This window comes from Lonchura striata, chromosome 1 (genome assembly GCF_050655825.1).
Source record: "Lonchura striata isolate lonStrDom1 chromosome 1, ASM5065582v1, whole genome shotgun sequence".
Lineage (NCBI taxonomy): Eukaryota > Metazoa > Chordata > Aves > Passeriformes > Estrildidae > Lonchura > Lonchura striata.
The window spans coordinates 87,897,332-87,924,600 of record NC_140703.1 but is presented as its reverse complement, the minus strand read 5'-3'; the positions used below and the strand labels follow the sequence as shown (position 1 = coordinate 87,924,600).

The window sequence follows — 27,269 nt, the reverse complement described above, 5'->3', positions numbered from 1 at the left end:
TTATAAATTCTGTGTCAGAGAGGAAGACTTAAAGACGGTCTCTAGAAATGTAGTTGAAAACCCAAAGTTGCTTTCAGAAGGGGGTGCAGAGCAGGAAGGCATTTGCAGGAGGTCAGAAGTTGCAGAGAGATTGGTAGGGGTAGGTCTTGCCTTCTCTGCAGAAGTTGAAATATTTTTTTTAAAGTCTCACTGATGGCTGATTTTAAAACACATCACCAATCTCAGTGTTGCAGGGTGGGTGTGACTTGCTGAAGGTAGTGAACAGGTTACGAATATTACTTGGCAGCAAAGAAGCTCGATGTATTTACTAGGTCTCATTGTCTCTATTTTACAGATATGTGAGCTAAACCACAAAGTTGAAAAGAATTTGGCTGTCTCCATAGAACTAATCTGTTTTTTGTCATAGTATTGTAAATAGAATTTTTATATTCCTTTATCATCTCTGCCATTTTAGTTTCTTCCTTTAAATTAAATAAATAACTGACCAGTTTTAAGTTTTATATTAGATGTCATGAAGGTGAATGGTGGTACAGTATACTACAGGATATTAATGCAGTAGGTCCACAGTATAAATCCTTGATCTTGTGACTGTGACTGGCAATGACTTGCCTTGACAGTAGCCTTCGTGTTATCTAGGAGCTTTCACAGCACTTGCCCTGCTTTTAGAGTGGAAAAAGAAAAAAATAACCATACTAAATAAATGCAGTTGAAGTTATAAAGAATATTGAATTGGAACTTTGGAACTGAATTTGCCAATATAAAAATTATTTTGAATACTATATTACTTTTTTTTCTGATAACTTTCATATCACATTTATCCTGAAAAGAGCTCCATATAATGTTAATGTCTCTCTCCTCATGGAGGACAAAAAGCCAGGGTTAATTAAATGCTTTGTAACTTCTCATCTGAACTGACAGTCATAGACGTGAACATTGAGTTTGTTCTGCCTTCACCTTGGACAATGAAAAGAGAACCTAAGCTGCTTTGCAGGCCACTTCTATGAAGAGGTATAATTTTGCAAGAAATTTTAGATGCTTTCCTTGTGAGTCCATAAAAGCACAGGGCTGGATGCAGTTTCCTGAGTTGTTAAATCTGGTTTTAACATTGGCGTGACACTCCTATAATATAGAATACAAGGTTATCCTTGGCTAAACAGTCTTTCTTCCTTGCTATGATTCAGCTTACATTTGTTACTTTGTTAGCATTCTGTTTACCTTAACACTTTTCTCACCTCAGTGGTGAAAGGCCTTGTCATGTATCTCTGAAGGGCGAATTGCAGCTCATCTCAGCTTCCCCTTTGGCGAGTTGAGCAGTGTCTTTGCAGAAGGCGGCTGGTCCGTGCCTGCACAAGCCTTTCTCTACATGCTGCAGGCTGAGCTGCATGATGTTCAGCTTACTGTAGCAAGTGTTCCTGACGTAGTTTCATTGCTGCTTCTTGTAGCAACAGGAGCACATTGGCTGGTACACCCCAGTGAAGTCCCTCCCTTTTTGTGGCTGTGTTATCTGACTCGAAGGCTTTCTTTCTTCTTGTTTTGTTGTTTTGTTTTTTTTTTTCCCCACAGCTGATAAGCTCCCAATTGGTAGCAAAAGTTCTTGTTAGTCTGTAGTATGCTGTTTTATCTTAGTACTTTTTAACTTCTTCAGTTCTGGTTCTGCTTTGTTAGTTTTGCTGTAAGATGATGAATTGCATCTTGATTACTGCATCACGTATTTGAACACTGCTTTGTATATGAATCTTTCCTGAATGTAATGTTTTGCTGAGTGCTTTTCTTATGACTGCATTTTTCTGTGAATTAAGGATTTACCTTTCTTAATCTCACTGTATATATTATATGGTTGCCATTTGTGTACATTTTAATAGAGAAGCATTTTCTCCACATAGGAACCTGTTGACTTGCCACAGTTTTGTGGTACCACACTCAAAGATTTCTAACATGCTCTCTTGAAGCAAAATGGTCGATATTTCAGGTTAAAAATTGTACTGGATTTGATAAGTTCATGTTTTGACCTTAAGATAAAAAATTTGATTCATAGTTATTTCCTACCTCCCAGTTGTACAGACTTTGCTCTCTGAGTGTCAGTAAAGAGGTGAAGGTGTGAAACTGAATGAATGATTTTGTTTCAAATTATAGAGAAGCTATGTTATAAAATGTTAACACTCAGCATTTTTCCACATATTTTTAGTTGGGTTTAGTTCCTGTAATTATTACTTACTGCCCTGCTCTGCCCTCCCCCCCCCACCCAAAAAATAAAAAATCCTATACTACTAGCTTGTTTGTATGGATTGACTCAGTCAGAAATAATTTGTGCTTTTTGTGTCTTTCAGAACTGGATACACATGCTGAATTTCGTTTGTGAAAGGTGGAATAAGGTAAGATAATTTTAGCGAGTACTACTGTAATGTGTGATGATCTGTTTACACTGAAGGCAAGGATTCAAAGATTCATCATATATTAGAGGCAGAGAAATCCAAAAGGAACTTTCAGCCTTGGAAATAATGAAGCACTAACAAAATCTGACATTCTGGTACCAGTGGCATGCTTTTACCCTAAGGTTTGTAGTGTGAGTAGTTCATTATATTGGCCAGGGGTTTTCTGTTCTTATTTGGATGCATTGCCCACAGAAGGTAAGGAAGTTCAATAGCTAGTGACAGTATGATATGTTTGCATTTGAACAAACTATGTATTCCTAGAAGTCTGTGAGAGTTCAAGTACAGCCTATGCTGAATGACCAGTATTTGTTGCCTGTTTCTACCGTAGGAACAAACCAGTCTTTCTTTACTTTTTCTCCTTAAACATTCAGAGATGTTGATGAAGAAGGCAGGTCTGCCTGTCATTGAGCATACAGCAGCATCCTTCAGGATGGAAAGTGAACCCTCCTGGGCACTTCACAAACATTTGTCAAGTATTTACTTCTCCACAGTGAAAGAGCTGCTTTGTGTCCTGTGGTGTGGTAGGGTGCAGAGTATGATGGTCACATTACTAGGCTCTGAGAGAGAAATCTCTGTCCTGGAGGGGCTCCTGTTAGCAGAAGGGAGAAGACTCTTGGCCACTGGTTTCCAAGCAAAGTTCAGTCATAGGACTCCTCTTGCTTCCTTTGTGCAGAGCAGCTGTGTTTTGAGCTAAGCAGCTGCTTCTGGTATTCCAGAGAGTAAGAGAAGCTGGGCCACATGTACTGATGAGATGAGGGGATGTGGCCTGAACTGCAAGGCAGTATGAAGCAGACTAATAAAATGAGTCTTCTGGTAGAGGGAGGAAGTTTTGCTGATGTGGGAGTAGGAAGTAGTCAGAGGAGTAACAGAGTACTCTTGGTCAAATGTAATGCTTACAATTGCATGCAGAAATTGAGGGTGGACTTCAGTGTCCTTGTCCCTGATGTAGTGCCCTTAGTGCCCTTTTACAGAGTTTAGCAAATAATGAATGGTGGAGTAGAGTCAATGGCGAACAGTATTGACTTCTCAGAGATATTATTCCCCTGCTCCTGCTCAGGGAGATCAGTTTGTAAGGTCAAGCAGACAAGTCAGCAGATGCACTTTCTCCTGCAGCATTACTTTTCTTTTGTTAAATGTGTGTCTTAATGCAGACTGAGAATCAATTACTGAAAAGTCTAGAGAGGTGTGCTGCCATGACTGTGCCTACATCTGAAATAAAAGCAAATGGTTGATACCGTGGACTCAGTTATTTAATTGGGGCAGAATGGAATAGACTGCACAACAGGATGCTCTAGGGGCTTATGTATATTTTTTTTCTTTTGGCCATCTTGAACTGCTCAGTGAAGAACAACTTAGGAATCAGGCATGCGCTTACAGATCTTTCTCCATGCCAAGAAGGCCAGGATAAAGTTGCCAGCAGCAAATTAGCATTGCCAGATCCTGCAGCTATATTATGACTTAAAAGGAATTGCAGTAATACTTGTCATTCATAGTATCTTTCTTTTTTTTAATAATCATTGTCTGCATTGGAAAAGAAATGCCTGAGGCAAGCCTTCCTCTCCATCAAATGCAGTTCTGTTTCTTGCTGAAGAAATTAAAAAAGAATTGTTATTCTACCCCAAGACAGCTATGACTTCTCCTCTGTGGGGGTCTGTCTCCACACTTGCAGAGAAATCCATAATAATAAAGCTAAAAGCCAGCATTTGGGGTTCCTCTACAGGGAGAGCATATCATCCTAATTAAATGTTTCTCAAATACGGCCCTGGCTGTGCAACCCACTCCATTTTTTGTCAGATCGCACTACCTGCTTGAAACTTTGTGTTAGAGTAGATCTGGAGAGAAGATAGGAGAGAAGGAAAAGACAATGCCACCACTTCTGTTTGCCTGTTTGTTTGGTACTTTGGTGAATATTTTCTTTCCAGTGATGTAGATTTAGTGTCTTCTTTATTAGAAGTCAAACTCTGTTGCATAGGTAAGCTCCACATAGTTTTTTTGATTAAGGCTTCTTAGTTGTGTATAAGACGGGTTATGACACTCTTTTTAAGTAAAAGTCATAGCTTTTTCTTCAGTGAGTTCTCTGGGTGACGTCTCTAGAAAATGTGCCCTGCTGAAGTCTATACTGGTGTAGATGATGAGTGGAAAAACAGCACAGGTGACTGACCAAGGAGGGGTGATCATTAATATAAGCACAGCAAGCTGCTTTATGGTTATTGTTGTTAGCTTTTACTGCAAATTTACTATCTGCTTTTACACTTTGGGGGCTTTTTAGCAAAAACTATCAGCATTTGCTAGTTTATTCCTTTCTCCTTCTTTCCAGTTTGTAAAGTATAAATGCAGAGTGGGCCATGTGTGACTGCATGGCTGTGTTAAATGGGCAGTGATCTTGTTTCTTAGAGCATAATATTCATCATCCTCTTGTTAATGCTTGATCGATTCATGTCCCATGCCAGTGTTGCATGATGAATTGCAATACCTACACATGCAGTCATTGCATAATGTGTGGCACTTGCCCTCTCTGTAATATTCTGTATTCCATTAGAGGGTTTCTGACTGCTGGCTTTAGTACACAGAGCTAACCATGGCTTTTAGCAGTGAAGAGAGAGATGAAGAACTGAGTTTGAATAATATGTTACATGAAGGCATAATGGTATTGAATATAGCCTGAATCCAGAGAGAGGGAAAGAAAGAAGGGTAAGAGGACATAATGTCACATAGCTAATGAGAACAGCTGAAGAGGGCACAGAGGGAGAAGGCAGAGGCAAAATTTCAAATGTTTTGAGTGTCTGGAAATGAGAATGATCTGTGGGCTATTACTTTGTTTCTTTTTTATGACTTCTATCTCTTTTTACAAATATTTTGTCTATATTATGTTCTGTGCAAGCACAAAAATCAAGCTTTTTATGGAATTAAATGCTACTATTACATCAAGCTCTTTAAAGTCTTTGGAACTTTATCCAGTCCAAGTTTGCATTCAATTCAATAACATTAATTTTACTCTTGTGTTTGCATGTTAGTTATAAAGCTGTTACAATGTTTAAATTACAAAATGTCCAGTACCTAATTATTAATAATCTCAGTGTTATCCTTGAGAGATACATAGATTAACTACCACAGAATAATAATTAGGGTTTCAGCAATAATTGTTTCACTAAAACATAATAAGATAATTAACACTTAATCTGAACCATCTAAACCAACCTTCAAAACCTGCTGCCTACCATGCTACTTTCATTCTTGGAAGCTCTGCATATGGATAATTTCCTACTTCCATAAGTATTTTCCCTTTAGGTGGGAAGATAGAAAGTGACTGTGTGGGTCATCAGGTAAAGACTTCCCCACATCGAAACGTCTGGACTGTGCAGCACAAACCCTTGTGAACACTCTGTATGGTCTCTATACATATGGCCTGCAATAGCTTGAAGCACTGCATTAAAAGACAAAAAATCTGCAGTTTGCTTCAGACTGAGGCATTGCTAGCATGCTGCTCTCTGAAGAATAAATAGCAGAATAGACTCATAGTTATTTTTAGCTTTAGTGCAGGATTTTTCATAACCTTGGGGGGGCAGGGAAAATTTTCAAATTCATATCTTTAATCTGTAGTCAAACATCTCAGTAAAAGTCCTTTGTATGCACTGAGGATCTGCAGCCCTTGGTGAAGTCAGGAGAAATTGTCAATGATCTGAAGTCTCCCAGAAAGTCAGGTCAGTCTTAAAATCTACACCAGGAGACATCTTAATTTTTCTGCTTGCTACAGTGGAACTGAAGCTTTTAGTTATGTGTTTGCTCATGTGCTGCCCCTAAGCTGAGTCACCTTGCTGAACTAGAATTTATTTGATCATAGAATCTCCTGAGCTGGAGGGAACTCACGAGGATCATCAAGTCCAGCTCTTGATCCTGCACAGGACAGCCCCAAGAATCCCACCTTGTGCCTGAGGGTGTTGTCCAAATGCTTCTTGAACTCTGTCAGGCTTGGTGCTGTGACCATGCTGGGGAGCTGTTCCAGTGCCCAACCCACCTGGGTGAAGACCCTTTTCCTAATATCTAACCTAACCTTACCAACACAGCTTCATGCAATTCCCTTGGAATTCTGTCACTGGTCACCAAAGAGAAGAGATCGGTTCCTGCCCTCCCACTTCTACCCTTCCTATTAGATGCCCCATAGCTATTAATTTAGCACAATTGAACATTTTTAGCCATGATATTCAAAAGAAATCTCAACTGCTTGCCTATTTTGACTATTGTGTGACATGTGCAGGCAGCTACAAACCTACTTCTAAAGCACCAAGATGCACAGCTCACACTTTTGCTGCTTGAAGAATGAATCAGTAAGTGACTATATTAAAATTAAGGCCAAATTTGTCTGAAGGAGGCAACATATACAAATATTACCTTTTAACAAGATGATTACTGCAGCTCAAGGCAGAGAACTGCAAATGTGGGTCAGAAAAAGAGTTTAAAATTGCAAATTAAGGAAATGTTTTGCTCTTTTAAGGAGGTTTTTTTTTTTTTGCATTTTATGTCAAGCCAGTAGAGATACCAGAATGCTAAAACAAGAAGATAAAGAAAAACAAAAAAAAATTCTTACTGCATATTAACAGTTTTCTTGTAATGAATAGTGTATTTATTCTTTTAAGAAGCTTTTGAATGTTATCAAGAAAATAATTATGCCTTATGACAGAAACTTTTCCAGATGTTGCATGCTTGAGTGACCCAAGTAACTGAAAAGCCTACATGAACATATTCAACAGTTTGTGGATATAAGAAATTATACTGAATAATGACAATTTAAGGTACTGTGTGACTCTTAGAGGCTTGTGTAACAGAATTATTTGTAACACAAACATTCCAGATTTGCACTGGGATTTCCCATAGAATGATTAAGACTGGAAAAGACCCCCAAGATCATTGAGTCCAACACATATAAAGTTATACACGGGCTTTAGCTATATCCTGTTTTTTGTGGTCTGAGGAGGTTTCAGGAAGTCTTGGGTGTTTTACTCATGATTTCTGAGATGAAGCATCCAGTTTTTTCATCTCCAATATTTTAAAATCAATCAGACTTTCTGGCTGTCAGAATGGCTTTTTAAGTTGTTCCATTGGGAGTTTCCAATTTGGGAATTTCTTCAACGTACTTTTTATATGTGTGTTTGAAATATAGATCCATTGCTAAGAATTTTCAGAGGATTTTTATTACTCATACTGTTGAATTTTACATATATGGAAAATATGATCTAGGCAACTTCAGACTTGTTAATTTGACCCTAATAGGCTTAGATTTTTTTAAAAAAGAATAAATAATTAAAGATAGGGGAATTGAGTGGAGGGAGGATGAAACACAATCTATTTTTCTAAGATAGGTCATGTCAAACTGGCCTAGTATCTTTTTTTAATAAGAAATTAGGTTTTCTAGAAATATAAATGGGTTAGATCTGGTCTCTCTGGATTCTACTGAGCCATTTAACATGGTGTTGCATCAAAAATACTGTTCAAGCTGGAGTAAGACCTATAAATGCACACAAAAGAATTGCCATGGGAGAGAAAGAAGGAGATTGATATATATGACAAATTATTCTCTGGGAGTTGGTTTGTTTAGTTTTCTTGAGGCTTTTTTATTTGGTTGGTTTTGGTTTTTCCTGGAGTTGATATTGTTGGCATGCTGTACTGAAAGCAGGCTGTTGAAACTTGTGGATTGGAGGGAGACGTTAATTTCTAGTGCACAGTTTTAGATGGAGTGACTAAATAGTTAATTGGACAACTAGATAATACTAATGGGATGGAATTCAACCCAGCAACGTGTCAGGCCACACATTGTCATGAATTCTCTTACCCAGTTTAACCTTGGCATCAAAATTAGCAGTATGACAGTCTGAGCTCTTATGTAATCAGTGGAAAGGGGCAGATTTTTAATTAGGCACCCAACTCCTGCTTTCTGTCTTGACTGTTAACAGAGCCTGGGCACCTGACTGTGGCATCAGTGCTGAATGCCTGAAACTGGATGGTGCTACAGCCTCAGCTTAGGAAGTAATGCAACTTTTCCTATGAAGAGGGAGTTCAGCAATGGAAGATTTTGAAGGAGAAAGGCCTATATGAGGGTAAGTGGGTTTAAGTTTGTTTAGTCTGTCAGTTTGGCACCATCGTGAAAATGATGTATGGGGTACAGGCAAGTGTCAAAAAGAGGTATTTCCAGCTGAGGGGGGGAATCTCAGCTGGGTGCATCTGGGCTGGGACCTGATACAGCGTAAGTGTGCAACACCTCTTGCAGTGTCTGAAAAACTTCACCTCAGTATGTGATAGAGGCAGAGAAAACTGAAAGAGGGTGGATTGAGATTAGATATGAAGAAGTAATTTTTTACAGTGTGAGTGGTGAGATATTGAAACAGGTTGCCCAAAGAAGCTGTGGATGCCCCATCCCTGGGAGTGTTCAAAGCCAGGTTGGGTGGAGCTCTGGACAACCTGGTCTACTGATTGAGTTAGTACATTCACCTAGCACTTGGATAAAATATTCAGCCAACATAGAATGCATAGTGATAATTGCATAACACATGACAGTAATCAGTAGAAAAATGCTTTATGTGCAGTTAGGGGCAAGTTTAAAGATTTATGAAGGTCAGTGATTGCTTGGATTCTTAGGACTTAGGCTGTTTGGCAGCTTGTGCTTTTCGATTACTCCTGCAGAGTGTGATGCTTACTGTCTGCTGTATTGCCCTGCAGTTCCCCTGCACAGCACATGGAAAGCTGTGTGATAAATCAGGCTTTCAGGGAATTTTTAGGGCTGGACAAAGGCGTATTAAGTTTAGCCTGTGACAAATATACATTTAGAAGCTGACTGCTGCATAGCAAACTCATGACCACTGAGAGAAAAGCTTGCTCTGAAGAGAAAACTGGTTGTAGATCCCTGATGTGCCTGTAGTGACAAGTGATGGGTGCAGCACTTACAGTCAGTGAGAGCTCTTGCCCCAGAAACCTCCTTAGTGTGACAAACACTGAAACTTAAAACTGTGCATTGGTGAAGAGCTGCCCTTTCCCTGGATGCTGTTTGTCCCAATGCTGGGCTCGAAAAGGAGTTGAATCCATTGAGCAAGGGTGAGTAATGCACTTTCTGCTTTGTTGCAAATCCTGAGTTGCTCTAATTTGCTTTGTCAGCTATTTAGAGATTGATCAGGTTGCTCTTTACCAGAAATCTTCATAAAATAGCAGGAGGAAAATACCACAGCAATAAACATTTTTAATGTACTTCTGGTAGCACTATGCTTAGTTTTCTAGTTATTTGTTCATTAATAAGGGCTCAGCCTGAGATTCTGAGGTTTTTAAGTGCTGAGAAAAATATCAGGAGAGAATAGTATGGCTTCTCTTTTTTTCCCACTTCTGCTTTGTAATAATTATTGTATAGTGGTACTCCATTGTTATTGTTCTGTGGTAAAAACAATTGTATGATGATCTCATAGTCCTTACTTGGAAAGTTGCCATAATGAAGAAATACTCTGTTTATGCACTGGATTGTCAGTAGTTTGGAAGGGGGTTATTCTGTTGGAAACAGAGTGCTTTGAATGACAGCCCAAAAGGGGGGATGACAAGGAGGGGAGGATTGAGAAGATAAGTGTGAATATGTGTCAGGGCTCTTTCAGGTTTATTTTTTATTAGAGTCATGGTCAACTAACTTAGATTTAGAATCGGTCCCAGTGTATATGTGGCTTTTTTTTCCCCCTCTGTATTCTAGGTTTTATTTAGCTCCAAGTCATGTTTTTCTGGCTAGTAAACTGGGGTTTTTTTTGAAAATCAGTCTAAGCCTCTTCCTGAGAGACAACACTTGGAGCATCTTAGGCCTGTATGGCTGTCACTTAAAATGACCAGAAAAACTGGAAGAACATCACTTCCAGAAGATGTTTCTGGAAAAGAAAAGATTATAAGGTCTGAGGGAACCCTAAATTTCAGGAAAAAGATATTTCACACTCATATTGGGGAAGAAGAAGAAACAGAAGAATTTCCAGCAAACCCACATTCTTTGTGTGTGGGAATGGGCAGTGAGGAGGATGGTGGTGGATCAAATAAGCACAATCTACTGCTGTAGATCATTACTAAACATGAGATGCTGGACTGCAAATTTAATCTTGTTTCATAGCCTCTTAAAATAGCTGTTCGAAAGTTAGAGAAAATGATCTTTTGAAGATTCCTATCCTTCCCTACTCAATTCTATCTAGTTGCCTCTTTTGCTTAACTTCAGTACAGTTCAGTGAAGTGAATCCCATCCAAAGACTGTACTCCTCGTTTAACCTTTTCATAGCATGGTGTTTAATCTAAGTAAACACTGTCCTTGTTCTTTGTTCACACACATTCTTAAACAATAATAAAAAACTAAATATTTTTCTACTACAAAACCACGTGAACTAGTGAACTGTGTCTTTGCTGAGCTGTGCACAGCACAAGAGAGGAGGTTATTCCAACTTATTTGCATATTCTGTCATGATATTTTTAATAGTATGTTTGCTGTTAGGATAGAATATATGCTATAAAAACTGTAAATTTTGCTAAGGTATTTTGGGGGTTTGTAGTCAAACATGATAGAGATAATTTATGCTTGAAATGTGTTTTGAAACAAGAATATATACCTTGCAGAATATTTATGTTCAAGATCATTCTGTAATTTTCATATTTAAACCCCCCTATATTTGATACAGTTCCTGCTAAATTTTAACTCCAGAAATGTCTAGAATGTGAAGATAAAATAATCTGAAATATTCTTTTAAAACTATTTCTTTTAATAAGTTGTCTGAAATTATATTTCTGCCTTTTCTCCATTTTAAGATGAGCAAAGAAAGAGTTTTAAAAGTGCTGCTCAGCTATTAACATTGAGCTGTTTTTACTGTGACTTTTGAACACTGGTCTGGTGTTTCTAAGTGTAGGCATTTTTCACTTGTGGTTGTGCATGTTCATTTTGAAGACTTTCCTTCAGTCAAATCTGCTGTGGTCTGAGACAAGGTGGTTTTTGGAGTTGTCCCAGGCAGCTGCCAAATACTGTCAAACATTCAAAGTAGAGGTGTAGAGAAAAATAGTGGTGTGGAGGAAACTCCAGTTGTATAACTCCAGTTGTCCTGGGAGCATCCAGTTGTCCTTGGGATAGTGGGATTGATGGGCCAAAAAACTTGGCATAGAATTGCAATTATTTATCAACGTAATGATTTTGATGTTTCTGTAGTTACTGGAAAAAAAAAAGCCATCACTGCTCTATTTTGTTATTGTTTTGTAGTTCATAGACTGAAGAAACATGAACTAGGTAAAAATAGAAATTAGAGTTTAAGGGCATTTTACATATTTTTAACAATAAGTTAGGGGATAATACAAAGTTTTCAAAGTCAACAATGATGCACTATCACAGATGAACTCTTTTTTCACAGCTGTGTACTTAAATGGCTGTTGAAGATAAATTCTGAAAAAAGTCTTTTGTGAATATTTAAGACATATGGCATGTATCAATAGTTTGACATGTAGCATTTCACTTCTTTGAATTACTTTAATAATAATAAAAAAAGTGTTAATAATTTCCTGATATTTCACCATTAATCAGCTTTGAAAAACATATACTAGCAAAAGAAAGGCTTTTTCTATTTTGGATTCAAAGTAGGACAAACCAGCATTGTTTTGTGTGGTGCCTGTTGGTGCATTTTATCCTCAAACAATGGGTTATATGTGTCAACCCATTTGCTTTGATGGGTTAAGTAATAGTTATCAAGTCAACTCTGCCACACAGGGTCTTCTATTTCTTTGAGAAGGAAGGCTAGGAAATAAACGTTTTCAGATAGTATTTGATATGGAAAGAGAAAAAATTGAAAGAAAAAGGTTTTGAGGACTGTTTTTTTAAGGAAGCTCTGCTGGGAGCAAAAGTCAAGCTGGGGGGCAGTGATTATGGATACAAAGGAAAAAACAGATGCCCAGAGCTCTGGGAATGAGTGGTGTCAGCTGGTCATGTTTTGTTATGTGTTTGTTGATATTTATTATACTTTAGGAGTTGGAGAAATGCACTTGGTTGTACTCCAGCCAGTCTCTAATTGAGAATTTGGGTATCTTGCTGTGCAGTGAAGGGAAGAGGCAAATGCAGACAAAAAATGTCTTTTGATTTTTCTTCAAGTCTTAAAGCAGCTTGTAACTGTCCCAGGACAGCTCCAGTCATCTGGTGCCACTCTTGTGGGTCTTGTTTAAAAACTGTACTTCTTTCCCTTCCCCAGGAGCACCAATGAGTACCAATGAGTATTTGGCATCCATTACAAAACATCTTTCATTAGACTAGACTAAATCAGCTTGCTAAATAGGAACCTCACAGAATAGGAAAGATCTCTTCTATGTCCAGCTGCATCCATCACTAGAGAGATGACACTGGCATATTAAATGTCTTGGCTTTGAAGTCATTTAGCACAAAAGGAGTATGATAGCTCTTGTCCAGGGGTCAGTTTCCATATTAGTGATCAAAAAGGAAAATCTGAACATGAGATCTGAAAGGATTTTAGTTTGTAAAAGTGCCTGGAAAACAGGGCAATTACCACATAGTCACTGGTTTCCTAGAACTGAGGAGGAATTAACAGTATATTTTGCCCTGTTGAGGCCTGCATTCTGAGTTGTGATCTTGGCACATTAAGGAGTCCTTGTATAATGTTACAGAATGCATTAGAAAAATCCATTTGGATAAGTGTTTACAAATTCTATTCTTACTTGTGCAGGATGGGCCTGGGGACTGTCACTAGTGAGAAAAATTGAATATGTTTGTTTGAACTCTAATTATTTGGATGCTGCTGTTGTCCACTCCCAGGCGATCTAATTTTACCTGCAGATGTAAAAGGCAGATATAGCTGCAGTTTCATGACATATTCTTTTATGCAAATGTTAATAAATATGTTAACTTTTGCATCTTCTACATGACTGTACAGTCACATTTCTATACCTTCTCATCTCCTCTGGATCTCTGAAAACACTCATCCATTTACAAGACTGTACTTTATGGTACCAATCATTTAAATTAGCTAAACATTTAATGGGGCTTAGGTGATATAATAACTTGTAGAGTATAAATGAAGGATAGAGGACATTTTTTGTGACTTTTAAAGACTTTATTGTGAACTGAGGCTACATACCTGATGTTCTCTAGCACTCAGATCATTTCATAGCCAAAATAAGGATGCAATTCAGTAGCTCATTGTCTGTAAAATGCTCCTTAAAAATCTTGTCTGTATAACCCCAGAGCCATCCCTTCTAAGGTATTTAGCCACAGAGATATTCAGAATGTTTTTGTTGGATGCACACTAATAACACTTTTTCTGCATCATCCTTTAGTAGCTGGGTTTTCACAGGGCTTTGACACTGTTGTGGCTTCAGTATTAGAAGGTCAAGGCTACTCTCCATCATTTCGACCAGTGGTTCCTGACTTCTTCCAAATAGGAAATGCCAGACTGATTTTTTTTCTAACTCACTTTGTTTTGAACTAGCAAATATACTAATTGTTTGTAACTATATACTTTACGAAAACTGTTTGACCTGCAGAGTTTCAGTTACACTCTGTTTTCATTTTCTTTGTTTAAAAAAGATGGCATTCTTGAAAAAAGATTGCTTTCTTTTTTTTCCTTTTTTAATTGCATAAAGAAAGTTATTAATAGCCTTTCCCTTTTCAGAACTGGAAAATACCAAGAAAGACATTTGCTCACACTTTCCAAATACAAATTTGCTTCTAAATTGAGACCAAATATGGAAAAATTTAGAATGTTAGGTGAGTATTTTGTGTAGTTCTGAGCAGATGGAAACAGCTGTTTAGTTCTTATAATGTTTAGGTTGATGGTTTTAAATTGTCCATGAACTATGCAAATAAAATTGGTGGGAAGTGACTGAGGAATACAACCCACGATCAGTAGCTCTAAATTAGCTTGTTCTTCCACTGGAAAATTTTCAGGGCGTTTTCAAATCAGAAAAGATTGAAAGCTATTGATAACCGAGTTTAATAATGTCTCATTTAGTTTTGTCATGCAGTTCTAGCTTATTTCACTTCTAAAAGTTAAAAAGTTGAATTTTGTGACATTTGCTTTTATTTGACAAAGATGTAGAACAGTGTTGTCCATGATTCACAGTGGTATCTCTGTGGGCAGACAATCATATGTTTTCAGTGGAAGCAGGTATATTGTGCTTGTAATGTGGAAGTTATCCAAATGATGACAAACTGTCCTGACTAGCCTCTTATGGCTAGCTCTCTTGCATCTTTAGTCTATAAAATCTCTGTAAATGAACTCTGTAGAGTAGAGGGGAGATCTGCAGGACCTGAAAAGACTGAAAACAGTAAAATTAGTGCTCTTAACTGTTGAATAAATTAGCTCATGAAGCATGGGACCACAGCATCTCCTGGTACATGTAAACAGTGAAGAATGGCACAAAATTCCACATACATGCTGTTACAATCACAATCTTTTTTATAAAAGTGCAAAGATGAAACTCATGTTATATTTAAAGACAAGTAGTTGTTATTTTAATTAAAACTCACTACAGGCCGATCCAGGAATCATTGGCTGGATCCAATAATCACCGGAAAATAAATAATGCTTCTGTATAGGACAAAGTCTCAATAAGTAACTATGCAGTTCAATTCATTGAACACATAAAGTGTCTACCTCTGTCATGCTCTAATGCTCACCTTTTGTCTCCCCCTCTGGACTGTAAGGTGGCTTCAGTGTGGTCGTGGGTGTGTGGAGGCGTTTCAGCAGTTGTCAGCATCCAAAGGACTTCAGATAAGGAAGGATCTGAATATCTGAGGAATATGATGTTCATGTTGGTAGTTTCTTCTTCTCCAATCTAGGATCCATTTAGGGTCATTTTTATATTTGCTGACAAGCTTTTAAATGTGGCTCTTTTCTCGTTGGTCTGCAGCTCTGAGTTACATCCAGATTTACTGTTTGTGATACCATACATAAAATTGATCACTCTAGAACTAATTTTGCCCAGCCTTAAGTCTGCAGTTCTTTAAGTGACCATGGGTGAGCTATAGCCACAGTCCCTCCACGTGCCAGCTCTGTGCCCTCTTTTCATCTCATGTTTCTACTCCATCCTATGACTCCAAGTCTGAAGGCCTCTGCTATCATGCCAGGCCTTTATTTTTCTACACTAAATCCATGTGCTGAGTTGTAAAATTATAATAGTACCATGCAAATATGAACAAAAATTAAAACAAATCAGCCACAGACGTCCGTGCAGTTGGAAAAAATTGTCACAGCTGAACCAAGTTCAATTGCAGGCTAAAACAAAGTTGCAGGCAGGTCAATAGAAGTTCAAACAAAGCAAGTCTGAAAAACCTCAATGCTCAATGTTTGCAAGCCCTGCTGCAAGGTCAGCAGGGTGATGGTGATGGCAGTGCAGTATCTGCAGGGCTACAGGGTAACAGAGCTGCAAGGGCCAGTGAGGGGCACTGGTAAAGACCTTAAATACAGATGTCTGGGTGTGATACCCAGCTCAGAAGTTCTCAGGATGCTTTTCAGCTGAATATAGGAGTGCAAACATGGAGATGCCACACAGAATACCAGTGCTGCTCATTTACTGTTTTTTCTCAGTCTCTAGTATTGCCTGCTCTCAGAGAAGACTCCAGGCTTGATTAAGCTTTTGTTCTGACCCAGTCTTTATATCCAGCTTTTGGTCCCACCCTTTGGCCAAAAGGTACTGCCTCTCCAGCAGAAACAGTGGGTGTAGGAACATGTGGTCACTCTGTGGTGCAATTCAGTAGCTTAGTTTAACCTGTTGCTGAAAGTGGCTTTGAAGAGGTGACGGACTGTTAATGCAGTGTGGCTGAAATGTAGCTACCTGTTCTCATCAGGGCCTGAAGATCAAGACAGGTAGCTATGGGCAAAACAATCATTTCTGCTGCCTTGCTCTGGAGGTTTGACTGCTGAGGTAGGCAGCATGCTTATGAATTTCTGATAAAGTGTGGTGGGAGGCAACAGAAGTTAGCAAAAGTCGGCGTCACTGTGGCTTGCCATAACATGCAAAAATTGGGAGTCAAATAGTCATGAGAGTGAGTTAGTCATGAACTTAAGAAAGGAAAGTAATTTGGGATACATCACTCACGTTTTCAGGCTTTTTTGTATTCATGCAAAATTTACTTCTAAAAAAAGTGAAATTCATGTAAACTTGGCCTGTAGTAACATACCAGTTTTAGAAGTCATGTAAGTGCTTGGAGAATTGACAAAACTCTGACATTTAAATTTATATTTTTGAACACTGAGTGCTGCAAGGTGGCATTAATATATATCCTTTGTATTTGCATACCATTTATAAATTTTTTGTGATTGTTGCTATCATCTCTGCAGCAGTTGTTATTTTTTAAAATTAATTTTTGAAAGCCACTAAACTGTATCAGTTCTAAAGATGTATCAGTACTAGCTGCTGAAATAAACCAGTAGATGGTGGATACAGCTACTTGAAAATTGTTTTTAAAAGCCCTGTACTCCAGAAATCATACTTTATAGGAGTGTTAATATTCTTTGAATTCCTGGAAATTTGGACTGAATTGTTTATTACATCTGGTCTGCTAGTAGCTGAAAGAAAAGAATGTTATTGTGGAATAAATTATTGCACAACACATACTGCAGCTACACAAGTACTTGTTACCTTCTCTGTCTGAATGGAGCATTTTAACCAGTAGTATGCTGGCATGAGGAGACATGAACCTTTGAAATAGGTACCTGCAATATTTTTATTTATCCTCAGCTGTTCATATATTTGCTCATCTTGCACATGAAAACTGTCAGAGCAGCTGAAATACCTTCTGTTACTCTTACCAAACTTTACTTTTTGTTGTTTCTGTCTCAGAGATAACATCATAATATCTACTACATGGCATTTATTTTCTTTAATAGCTTTTTTGCTCAAGCACACCTCAACAAAGAATATAGTATTTTGGTAAGGCTGATAGTCAAAACTGGGGAAACTCACAAGAATTTTCACAAATAGGGAACAATTTTTGAAATATGGTATTCTAATAGAAAGCTATTGATCTTAGATACTGATTTGTAATGAAACTCACAGAAATATGTCAGTGACATTTTGTCTGATTTCCTCTTATGACACTTCAGATAGTCAAGCCACTTACCTATTTTCTTTGTACCTTGTGTTCTTTATTTATTCCAGGTTTTTGCTACTGATTTGGGCTTTTTTAATTTAACAGCCAAATACCAGCCAGTTTCAATATATTCCAAATATAATTCCAGTATGTTTTAAAGTGATTGATGATCATCAGTTCTTATCATGATTCCTACATGATTTGGTTTCATTTGCTCTGCTACAAGTATGACAGAGTGGGTCAGGTTGGAAGGGACCACAGTGGGACATCTGGTCCAACCTCCTGCTCAAGCAGGGTCATCCCAGAGCACTTGGCAAAGAATTGTGTCCAGACAGTTCTTGAATATCCCCAGTGAGGGAGACTCCACACCCTCTGTGAACAATCTGTTCCAGGGCTCAGTCACCTGCACAGTAAAGTTCTTCCTCATTTTCAGGTGGACCTTCCTGAGCATCAGTTTCTGCTCATTGTGTCTTGTATTGTTTGGCACCAACAAGAAGGCTCTGGCTCCATCCTCTTCACACCCTTCCTTCAGATATTTGTGTGCATTGATGAGGTCCCCTCTCAGTCTCTTGTCAAGACTGAACAGGCCCAGCCTTCTCAGCCTTCTCTCATAAGAGAGACGCTCCAGTCACTTAATCATGTTTATTGCCCTCCCTGGGCTTGCTCCACGAGCTCCATGCTTCTCTGGCACTGAAGAGCCCAGAACTGGGCACAGCACTCCAGATGTGACCTCACCAGGGCTGAGCAGAGAGGCAGGATCACCTCCCTCGACCTGCTGCCAATGCTCTTCCTGATGGTCCCCAGGACACCATTGACCTTCTTGGCCCCAAAAGCACACTGCTTTTTCATGGACAGTTTGTTGTCCACCAAGACCCCCTGGTCCTTCTCTGCAGAGCTGCTTTCCAGCAGGTTGTCCCCAGTCTGTGCTGGTGCCCAGGTTTGTTCCTCACGAAGGGCAGGATTCTGCGTTTGCTTTCATTGCATTTCAAATGGTTCTTCTGTGCCCATCCCTCCAACCTGTCGAGGTCTTTCCAAAGGGCTGCACAGCACTCTGTGCTATCAGCCACTTCTCCCAGCTTTGTGTCATTAGAACTTGCTGAGGAGGCATCTGCCCCTTCATCCAAGTCCTTGATGAAGGACAGTAGTGGGCCCAGAATTGAACCTTGGGGGACACCACTAGTGACAGGTCCCTGTAACTTGTCAAGGAAACTATTTTAAGATACTGGCAGGAAACCAAAGCAGCACACCCCCTCCATTGTATGTTACAGGGTGATCTTACTGTTTACCCACAGGGTAGTGCTGGCATTAGAAAGGATTCCTTTCACTGGGACAGCTGTTCCACCGAGGCGTTCAAATGGGAACAGTGGTGGGAAGCAGAGACTGTTGTTGGCCTCTGAGGAGTTAGAGGCTTATGCTTCCAAACTGCCAGCATCCCACCACTTGTTCACATGACTCCATAAAGAAATGCAGGGAACAGCCCTGCAGTCAGGATCTTGGCCTGCAGCAACCCTCTCTCCCATTGATTTAGAAAGGTCAGTGTAAGCAAGCAAACAATTTTATTTTCCAGGAAGAAGCAATTAAAGCAGCACAAAGAAATCAGATACTGGAACAACAGAAAAAATATCAGAAATATATGAACAAAACACAGTTCAGGAGTACAAAAGTGTTGATGGAGAAATGTGCACCAGAAAATTTGCATCAGTAGCTTAAGACTCTAGTTTTGCTATGCTGCCTAAATCTTAGTAATAAACTTTGTGGAATATTACTCCTACACTAACATTTATTTTTAATTTTCTAAATACTTGACACTGTTTCAAATCCTGAGTCAATTAGTTATATCTTATTTTAAACATGTATGTTAGAGAAAGAATTTGTGCATTGCTGGTTTGTCTTTAGGTGCTGTTGTGTATTTTTCATTTATATAAACATTTAAAATAGTAAGTGTAAGTATCACAGAGAGTCAGAATAATGCCATGAGTGTATGAATATTATAGGCAGGTAGATCAGATAGTTCCCTAGACCATTTGTTGTAATCCAAACTTGACCAAAACTTTTTATTACAGATCTTGTTTCAGTGCTTTAGTCCCTCTATCTTATCTGTGGTCTCCCTCACATTGTCTGTATGAGGGAGAATATGTTAATGCCATTGATCTGTAAACAACAGCAGTATGAAATCTTTAGCAAATGTTATGTGTGTCTGGTTCATCTCCATTTCAGGTCATAAAGCATTGGGGTTTGGATTTTGTTTATGGTTTCTGCTTTGTTGTGGGTTTTTTTTTGTTTGTTTGTTTGTTTGGGTTTTTTTTGGTTGGTTTTTCTGGGTTTTGGGGTTGTTTGGTTCAGGGGGGGTTTGTCTTTTTTTTTTTTTTTTTTTTTTTTGTGTGTGTGTCTGTTTTTGGGGGCGTGCTTGGGTTTTTTTGTGGATTGGTTGGTTGGTTGGTTTGTTTTGTTTCATTGGGTTTTTTCCCTGCTGTTTATTGCAGCAGGAGGAGTTCAGAGAGGGAGTTTATTTTTTCCAGCTAGAGCAGTGTGTTTCTGCATTGTTAGCTTCATGATTATGTTGAAAGACTGCTCTAGGAGAGGCAGGTGTTTGGGAGGATGTTTAAAGGACCACCAAACTCTGAGAAGTGTTTCCAGTCCAGACTCTTCAACAGAAAATATATCCCCTGTTCTCATGGGCTTCTCCATGTCTGTGTAGGTTGTGTGAGAACCCCAGGTCATGAGGAGACAACTCATCCCATGCACAGGAAACTTTACCACAAAGTGTCCAGCACGTTTCTTGTGAAGAGGGTAAAGGTTAATTTTGGGCAAAGACCACTTGTAAGCTGTTTCAGTTTCTGCTGGTGAAGTGACAGAGGAGGCTGAGAGGGTTGGACTTCCAACTTCCCTGTAGCAAAACGTAGCATTTTCCATAGCATTGGACTGCGTTCTGCTTGATAAAAGCTGCTCTGCAAAGTGAAACAGAGCTGTGCTTTTTTCCTTTTTAGCTAACAGATGTGTGTTACTAATGCTCACTTCCACCTCTGAATGTGTGTATTTTTGTGCTCCTAGAAGCACTAAAGGAATAAAAATATCGTAATGACAAGTGAAATTAAAACAGTATCTCATTAAGAAGAATGCTGACTGTATTTCTGTTGTGAATATAGACAAACAGTTTTAATTTGCACAGAGAACTAAGTCACCTAAATTGCAGTTTCCTGTTAAAAGTACTCAAATATATTAAAGAGGTAAAACTGGGGTTTTAGATTATTTGAGTTTACTGAAGTTTACTGGAGACAGGATCAAGAATAAATTTTGTGACTTACAAACTTATCTTCAGCTAAGTGGAATCTGTGGACAGGAAAGCAAAAAGAAATCAAGCTACTTCCTGGTGCTGAAATGCCCTTTTTTCTTAATATCACTGAAAGGTTGCATTCAGGGATTTCCACGTTGCACAAATACATTTGTTACATCTTGCATTAGTTGATTTCATTTTCTTGTGGAAGACTTTTCCCTGTTCTTGCTGCAGTTTCTCACTCAGAATCCTCAGGGGAGCTTCAGAGAGTGACAAGAAGATTCTTCAGGCCAAACTTAATATTTTTGTCTTTGTTAATCAAGGTTCTGGGAAAAGGGAACCATTAACCAGGCTATGAGGGGAACCTAGACTTCAGAAGGGGGAGATACAGCCTCTCTGTGGAACTGACAGATTGGTACCAGTCAATGGTGTCTTTGTGGGGAATTAATCTCAGTGGGAGGCAAAGGTTCAAATTGGATGCTGGTACCACTTGCATTCTTTTGCCTTCCCAAGGCCTAGATCAGGGAATGAATGGACTGAAACTGTTGTCAGCCTATGGATCCGCAGCAGGCATAGTCTGTGTTGCTGCCCCTGTGAGTTTGGCTGGAAGGATCTGACTCAAGGTGAGTCAGAATAAACATTTGCATAAGTGAATAATAATAACTGAATAACAAATAAATATTCACATAACTGAAGGAAGGCTTGTTCAGAGGCCTTTTCTGAACAGAGGTCTTTACCAATACTGGAGATCAACAACAGCCTCTCATGCTTCTGTTGAAAACTGGGCTTGCAGCAAAGCTTCATGAAGTGCAAAGCTGCCCAGTTTGCCAACATCCACTGTGTGCTGTCTTAGTAAGGGCAGAGCCAAAGACTATGTGTAGATAAATCATGCCATCTTCAGGAGAGCTTGCCTCAACATGAATTACATTAGCCTTGGCATTGCTGTCTGCTTGAGTGGTACCAGTCATTGGAAACTATCCATTTAAGGATAGATACCATCTCAGGAAACTATGTGATCTCTTAATACTACCTTTAATTTGGTAAGAATGCTACTTCCTTTAGTTATTATCAAAAACATGATCATAAAGTTGTCATTCAGGAGAGGGATCAGAGCACCTGTTGTTTGGCTAAGCATTGAGTAAAGGGAACTCACCCCTGCCTGAGCTTGCACAACTGCAGGAGGGATCCAGTTTGCCCATCTGCATCAGGACTAAGTGAATCATCTAATTAATTTTTATAATTAGAGAGAGGTATCTCCAGGAGGTGACTCATCCCACCTACCTTGGAAAATAGTGACTTGTTCTCTGGAAGTGCCTGTGTCTCACCACTGACTGCTCAGAGAACCTGAGTGCTGAGCTGAGATCAGACACCTACCTCCTTCTTTAGGTGAGATAATACCTTTCTGTAAGTGATAAGAGCTCATACTAAGTTCTTAAGCCTTCTTGGGTAATTGGTAGGGCTGGTGATTAAATCAAACCGTGACTGGAATTCCCAGTTTCTTTTACTGCAATATGGGATAAATGGGAAGTCTTAAAAGACATAGCCTTTTAGTGTAAATGCACTTGAATGAGATGGCAGCGTTCAAGTAGAAACCTTCATTTAACCTGTGGTAAGCTTAAAAATAATTTGCTTTTACTGTATACTCATTGCCAGCTCTTTGTAGAAGCCTCCCTCGCCTAGTATTTTCACCCAATGGAATAAGAGACCTACATCCTGATCTTTTGAAGACAGGACACAGGACTGACACAAGATCTTGTCTTGTGACAGTAACAGTTAGAACTCTTCCAAACAATGTTTTGAAAGTTTAGCTGTAGAAAAGCAAGCATAGCAACAAATGCTGTCTCCTAGTCGGCATATCATATACATTCCTTTTTCCTAAGAGCACCAAGCCTTTTGATAGACATGTTTACGTATGTTTCTTACAGCTGTTCTACCCACTCACCAAATACTGCCCTGAAGTCAGTCCTTTTCAACATAAGCTTATTTCTTTGTGCTCCTACTCTGACTGGGTATTGCCATCACTAATGCTCAGCGAGGTCCAGTAGAAGATCAGTTTTTCTGTTTTCAGTAAACTTTATTGTGAGCACTGGTAATCAGAAGTTACATTTACAGTTAATCTGACAATGGTACCTGCCCACTGGATGTGATTTATGCAGTATAAAAAGACTGTGTAATAATATGACTATTATTTTGTTAATTTTTTTAGATGTGGATTTAACTGATACTATGATATACAAAATCCCTCCCCACATAAGGAAAAGAGCCCTCTGTAAGTATGATCCTTGTAAGTAATGTAAAGATGTATCATTGGATGATAAAGTAATATTGCAATTTAAAGGAATAGTTGAGGTCTTAGAGAGCCTGGGAAAATTACTACATGCACTAATATTTAAATAGAAATAGCTTCAAAACAAATGAGATACCTCTTTTAGCTTATCAAGGATTCATCCTTTGTAAGGACGTCAGGTATTGCCGAGATTTTAGCTGAAAAGCAGCTGGGCTCTTGAACCTAATTGCTGTCTGACCTGTACCTTGGTGAGCATGTTAGTTATTCTCTAATATGTTATTTGTAGATTTTGGGGGGAGGGCCTATGGCATTCTGTCTAAATCTCTGCAAGTACATTTTGTAGGTCTCTTCATCAGGCAGTTAGGTTTAATAGACTTACAGACTGTTAAACATCACGTTATATAAAGAACAAACCAAGGAAAGCCTATTGCTGAAAGAAGGGAAAAATATAGGAGAATGAAAAGCCTTGGAAACTGTTAAAGAATTTTGATGGAAGTTTCATTTGAATAAATACTAGGACAATCAGTACTATTTGAGAAAGGTTGGTTATTCACTAGCTACTTAAACATTAATAAATACAATAAAGTTTTTTACTGTGTGTGATCAAACCTTGGAACAACCAGGATGTCTAAAGAGGTACATTCTTGTTCAAAACTAACTGGACACAGTCCTGAGAAGCTTCCTGTGAGCAAGGGGGTTGGATTAGATAAACTCCAGAATTTATACAACCTCAACTATTCAATATGCATTGAAAATCTGCCTGCTTTAATATTTGGCTGTCAGAAATTTTGTATATAGGCACAGTGTTGTTTTGTACACTATCACTGAATTTCAGAGCTTTGGGGATGGGATGTTCAGAGATCTCAATTTCTGCTTCTTCCATTCAACAATTTTTTTTTCCTATTTGGAATTGACTTTTGACATGTTATATAAACCTGATTGAATCAAATTCTTAGTTCTAGGTAACAGACTGGCTTATTTTGTAGGCAAAGTCCAAATTCTTTCTTTCCTAGAATGAGCTCCTCATTTAAAATGTGGTTTCTATGCTGATGTAGATGACCAGGGCTGTGTTAGTTCAGTTTTCTTACATGCTTAACTTGCATTTGAATTTTTGATGTCCAGTGAAGCAGTGATAGTTAAGAAGAGGCTTAACTCTCTCCCTGTGGAGAGAGGAAGATTCTTTTGAAATCTTCCAGAGAGATATGCTGACTAATTAAATTCAAAGACTTAAGTAGGTTGAATGTTCCTTTGGAGGCCTTCTGAAAGATTTAAAGTGGTGTTTTAGAACAAAATGAAAGCTAGGTGCTTTAATTAAAATACATCTTGTTAATTGTTAGGTCCATCAACCTAAATGGAAAATAAATATTCTCCCATTTTGCTGTGTGGTTCAAATGTTTTCTAGAATGAATGAGGGACTGCTGGGAAGGTATTAGTTACTTTATTAGGTTTATCAGATTTGACTTCTCACTTGCTAAATTAATGGAGTTTGTCATAAGAGTGTGAAATAAATATGAAAGTTCCATAACTACAGTGCTAGCACAGTTGATTGAAGGAATATTCACATTTAAAATTATAACCAATTTTTCTGTAGGCTTTCTTTCCTACTGTAATTTTTCACTTCATAGGCATTGTGAGGGGAAGGGCTGTCATGGATGTCTGTAGTTCAGAAAAGTGGAGGAAAAGAATAGATGCTGCCATCTGCCACATCAGCAGGCACCCCTTTTTGCTTTTTCTTTCCACCACCATCCCAGAATTTCAACCTCTCTCTGGCCCAGCAGGCTTTATTTATAGTTTTCATTATCCCTTTCTCATGGCGGTAGAGCCTAGAACAGTGTGCTGACACTGACAACGTTTCCTGCCCTTTTGTTCTGCGCTCCCCCAACCTGTTGTCCCTTTGTCCTTATCCCTAGTGCTTCCTCTGCAGACAGAGGCCCCAGCTGATAAATCTACTCGTGCTCCCCAGGGATTAGAAGCCAGGAAACTTCATTAAGGATGGTTTAATAACTTAGACAAAGGAGAAGAGCAGCTGGTCTGTTAACTTGTCTCTCTCAAGCCCCATTCGCTGACAGAAAAGCTTTCTTGCATGCGGTCCAGTTTTCAACAATTTGCTGTAAAATGCTGCAGATGTAGTTTATGCAAATGGAATTACTATGCATTGGATCTGCCTTGAGCATTTTATTTGAATGACCTGAGATGATTTTATGGCAGTGGGTTTGCTGTTGTTGAAAATAACAGTAGCTTATAGTGGCCTAAAATTTTGATGTATGTTTTTGCTTTCTCTGTTGTTTAGCACGGTAATGTTAGAAGAATAGCAGTTGGAGACAACCTGCTGCACTTTGCTTCTCTGTGAGACAACCATCAGTAAAGCCAAGCAGCAAGAAAAGAAGGGCTCTTCATGAGAAAATGACAGCAAGAGAACACAGCCCCCGCCATGGTGCCAAATCCCGCACTGTGCAGAGGGCCTCCACCATTGACGTCACCTCTGACATGGTTGGCCTTTCTCTAACAGGTTTGTACCTTCCTGTCAGCTACTGCTCTGTAGCTGCTCCTTCCAGAATCTGCCCTGTACTAATGTTGGTTTTTTTCTTGTAATTGCTGGAAGATTTAGATCTGTGTGGTTATCTGGAGGTGATGAGATAAAGGAGTTATGCTAAAAAATTATAAAAATCTTGAATTTGCTGCTTTTAAAATAGACAAAACATTGAAATCAGAGGGGGATTAAAAAAATTAAGTTGCACTTTGTGTAGTTATATTTGTCACTCAAAAATAAGCAATGGGGAGAAAATAACAAAATAATGTCACGGGCTAAGAAGAGTCTTGGCAACTCCTTTGTTTGACATTGTATAAAATTTTCAAGAGTTCAGGGAGCTGAGGCTTGTCTCCCTTATCTTTTATGTTTTTTAAATTAGGATTCTAACCCTCAGAAGCTTGCTTTCATTAGTGAGAGAGACAGGTACTTTTAAATTTTGTCCTATTAACTACCACAGATTTAATAATTTGGAGTTAATAATGGCTCAGGCTTTAATCCTGTTGTTCTCTATTGAGATTAAGCATTTACGATTCCCATATTGCATTTAATCTCCTATAGTTTTACATATTTTAATATGTTTATAAACTGAGATCATCCCAGATTTTCTAAATAATTATTAGATACCAGGGATTACCAGATAAGTGTTTTAGATAACAGTCATGACTCACTGAATTAAAGAAAAGTATTTTTTTTATAAAATGTAATTTCTTTCTTTGTACGATTGCAACTTCAGGAAAGAATTCACATGGCAGTTATGTGAATTGGCTAATCTTGTGTTAATTTTTCTGTTTTACAGGAAACATTCAGGATCCAGATGAGCCTATTTTAGAGTTCAGTTTAGGTAGGCTTAGTGATTTTTATGCTAGTTTTGATAATGCATGCTGTTGAATATGTGTGGGGTTTTGTAAGTGTTGATTTTGAAGTGCATATCATATAGTAAGATTTGCAACTTTGCTCTGCTTTTTATGGAGATATGGTACAGTTTTCATGCTGCCTGTTCAGTATCTTTTGATAAGCAGCCAGCAGTTTAGTTTTGTGAAGTTTCTAGAAGTCCGTAACTAAAACATTGGTCTTACAAAATGTTTGATGTTTACTATGTGATTATTATTATTATTATTATTATTATCATCATTATTATTATATGTTTACTTTGTTCATGTGAAGACTCAGTGAAACTGCCTTCACTGTCAATTAATCAGCAGTTCAAGTCTTCAAGCAAACTGAAGATTTGCTAGAAACACCATTTTAGGGCAGAACGCTTTCAAAGAATTGCAAATTACATGTAACTTCTTTCCTGGGGTCGTTGCTATCTAGTGATAATGTGAGATCCAGAAGTTACTTGAGTTGTGAGATGGTTGAATTTGGACAAGAAGCATTGGCTCACCTCACTTGAAGAATAAGTGAAAAATATTTTTTTCATGAAAATTCATTCCACATTTTCAACTGCAGGATTTTTTCTTGGCTTAATAGTGGACTGATATTTGGAAGGTTATGCTCTTAACAGTGTGCTAATGAAAAATTAGAAAATGTTCTCAATTGTGTGTAATTGTGTTATGAATAATAATCTTAACAAGCATTCTCAGAGCTGAATGGGGTATTTCAATTATTTTCAGATAAATTAAAAATACCTAGAATTACAGAGCTGTTTAGCTAAATTTCAGAATTAACTT

The 27,269-nt window shown here is 38.4% G+C and overlaps 1 protein-coding gene and 1 long non-coding RNA gene across 36 annotated transcripts in view; one reads left to right on the top strand and one right to left on the bottom strand.

Annotated features, from left to right (window-relative positions):
* The window catches only part of LOC146768754 (uncharacterized), a 33,283-nt gene extending 24,898 nt beyond the window's left edge, over positions 1 to 8,385 (bottom strand). For both annotated transcript variants that reach the window (XR_014949648.1, XR_014949649.1), the window contains exon 1: positions 1,233 to 8,385. This is a non-coding gene — a long non-coding RNA (uncharacterized LOC146768754). The remainder of the gene's footprint in view (positions 1 to 1,232) is intronic.
* Positions 1 to 27,269, top strand: part of INPP4A (inositol polyphosphate-4-phosphatase type I A) — a 107,794-nt gene that overhangs the window by 37,218 nt on the left and 43,307 nt on the right. For 21 of the 34 annotated variants that reach the window (XM_085557767.1, XM_085557689.1, XM_085557758.1 and 18 more), the window contains 5 exons: positions 2,328 to 2,372; positions 8,381 to 8,524; positions 22,989 to 23,051; positions 25,360 to 25,578; positions 26,396 to 26,440. In XM_085557767.1, the coding sequence (XP_085413893.1) occupies positions 25,473 to 25,578; positions 26,396 to 26,440 (151 nt within the window). In that variant the 5' untranslated portion in view covers positions 2,328 to 2,372; positions 8,381 to 8,524; positions 22,989 to 23,051; positions 25,360 to 25,472. Of the gene's footprint in view, positions 1 to 2,327; positions 2,373 to 8,380; positions 8,525 to 22,988; positions 23,052 to 25,359; positions 25,579 to 26,395; positions 26,441 to 27,269 lie in introns of those variants that run through there. The other 13 variants (XM_085557787.1, XM_085557749.1, XM_085557796.1 and 10 more) reach the window with 4 other exon arrangements.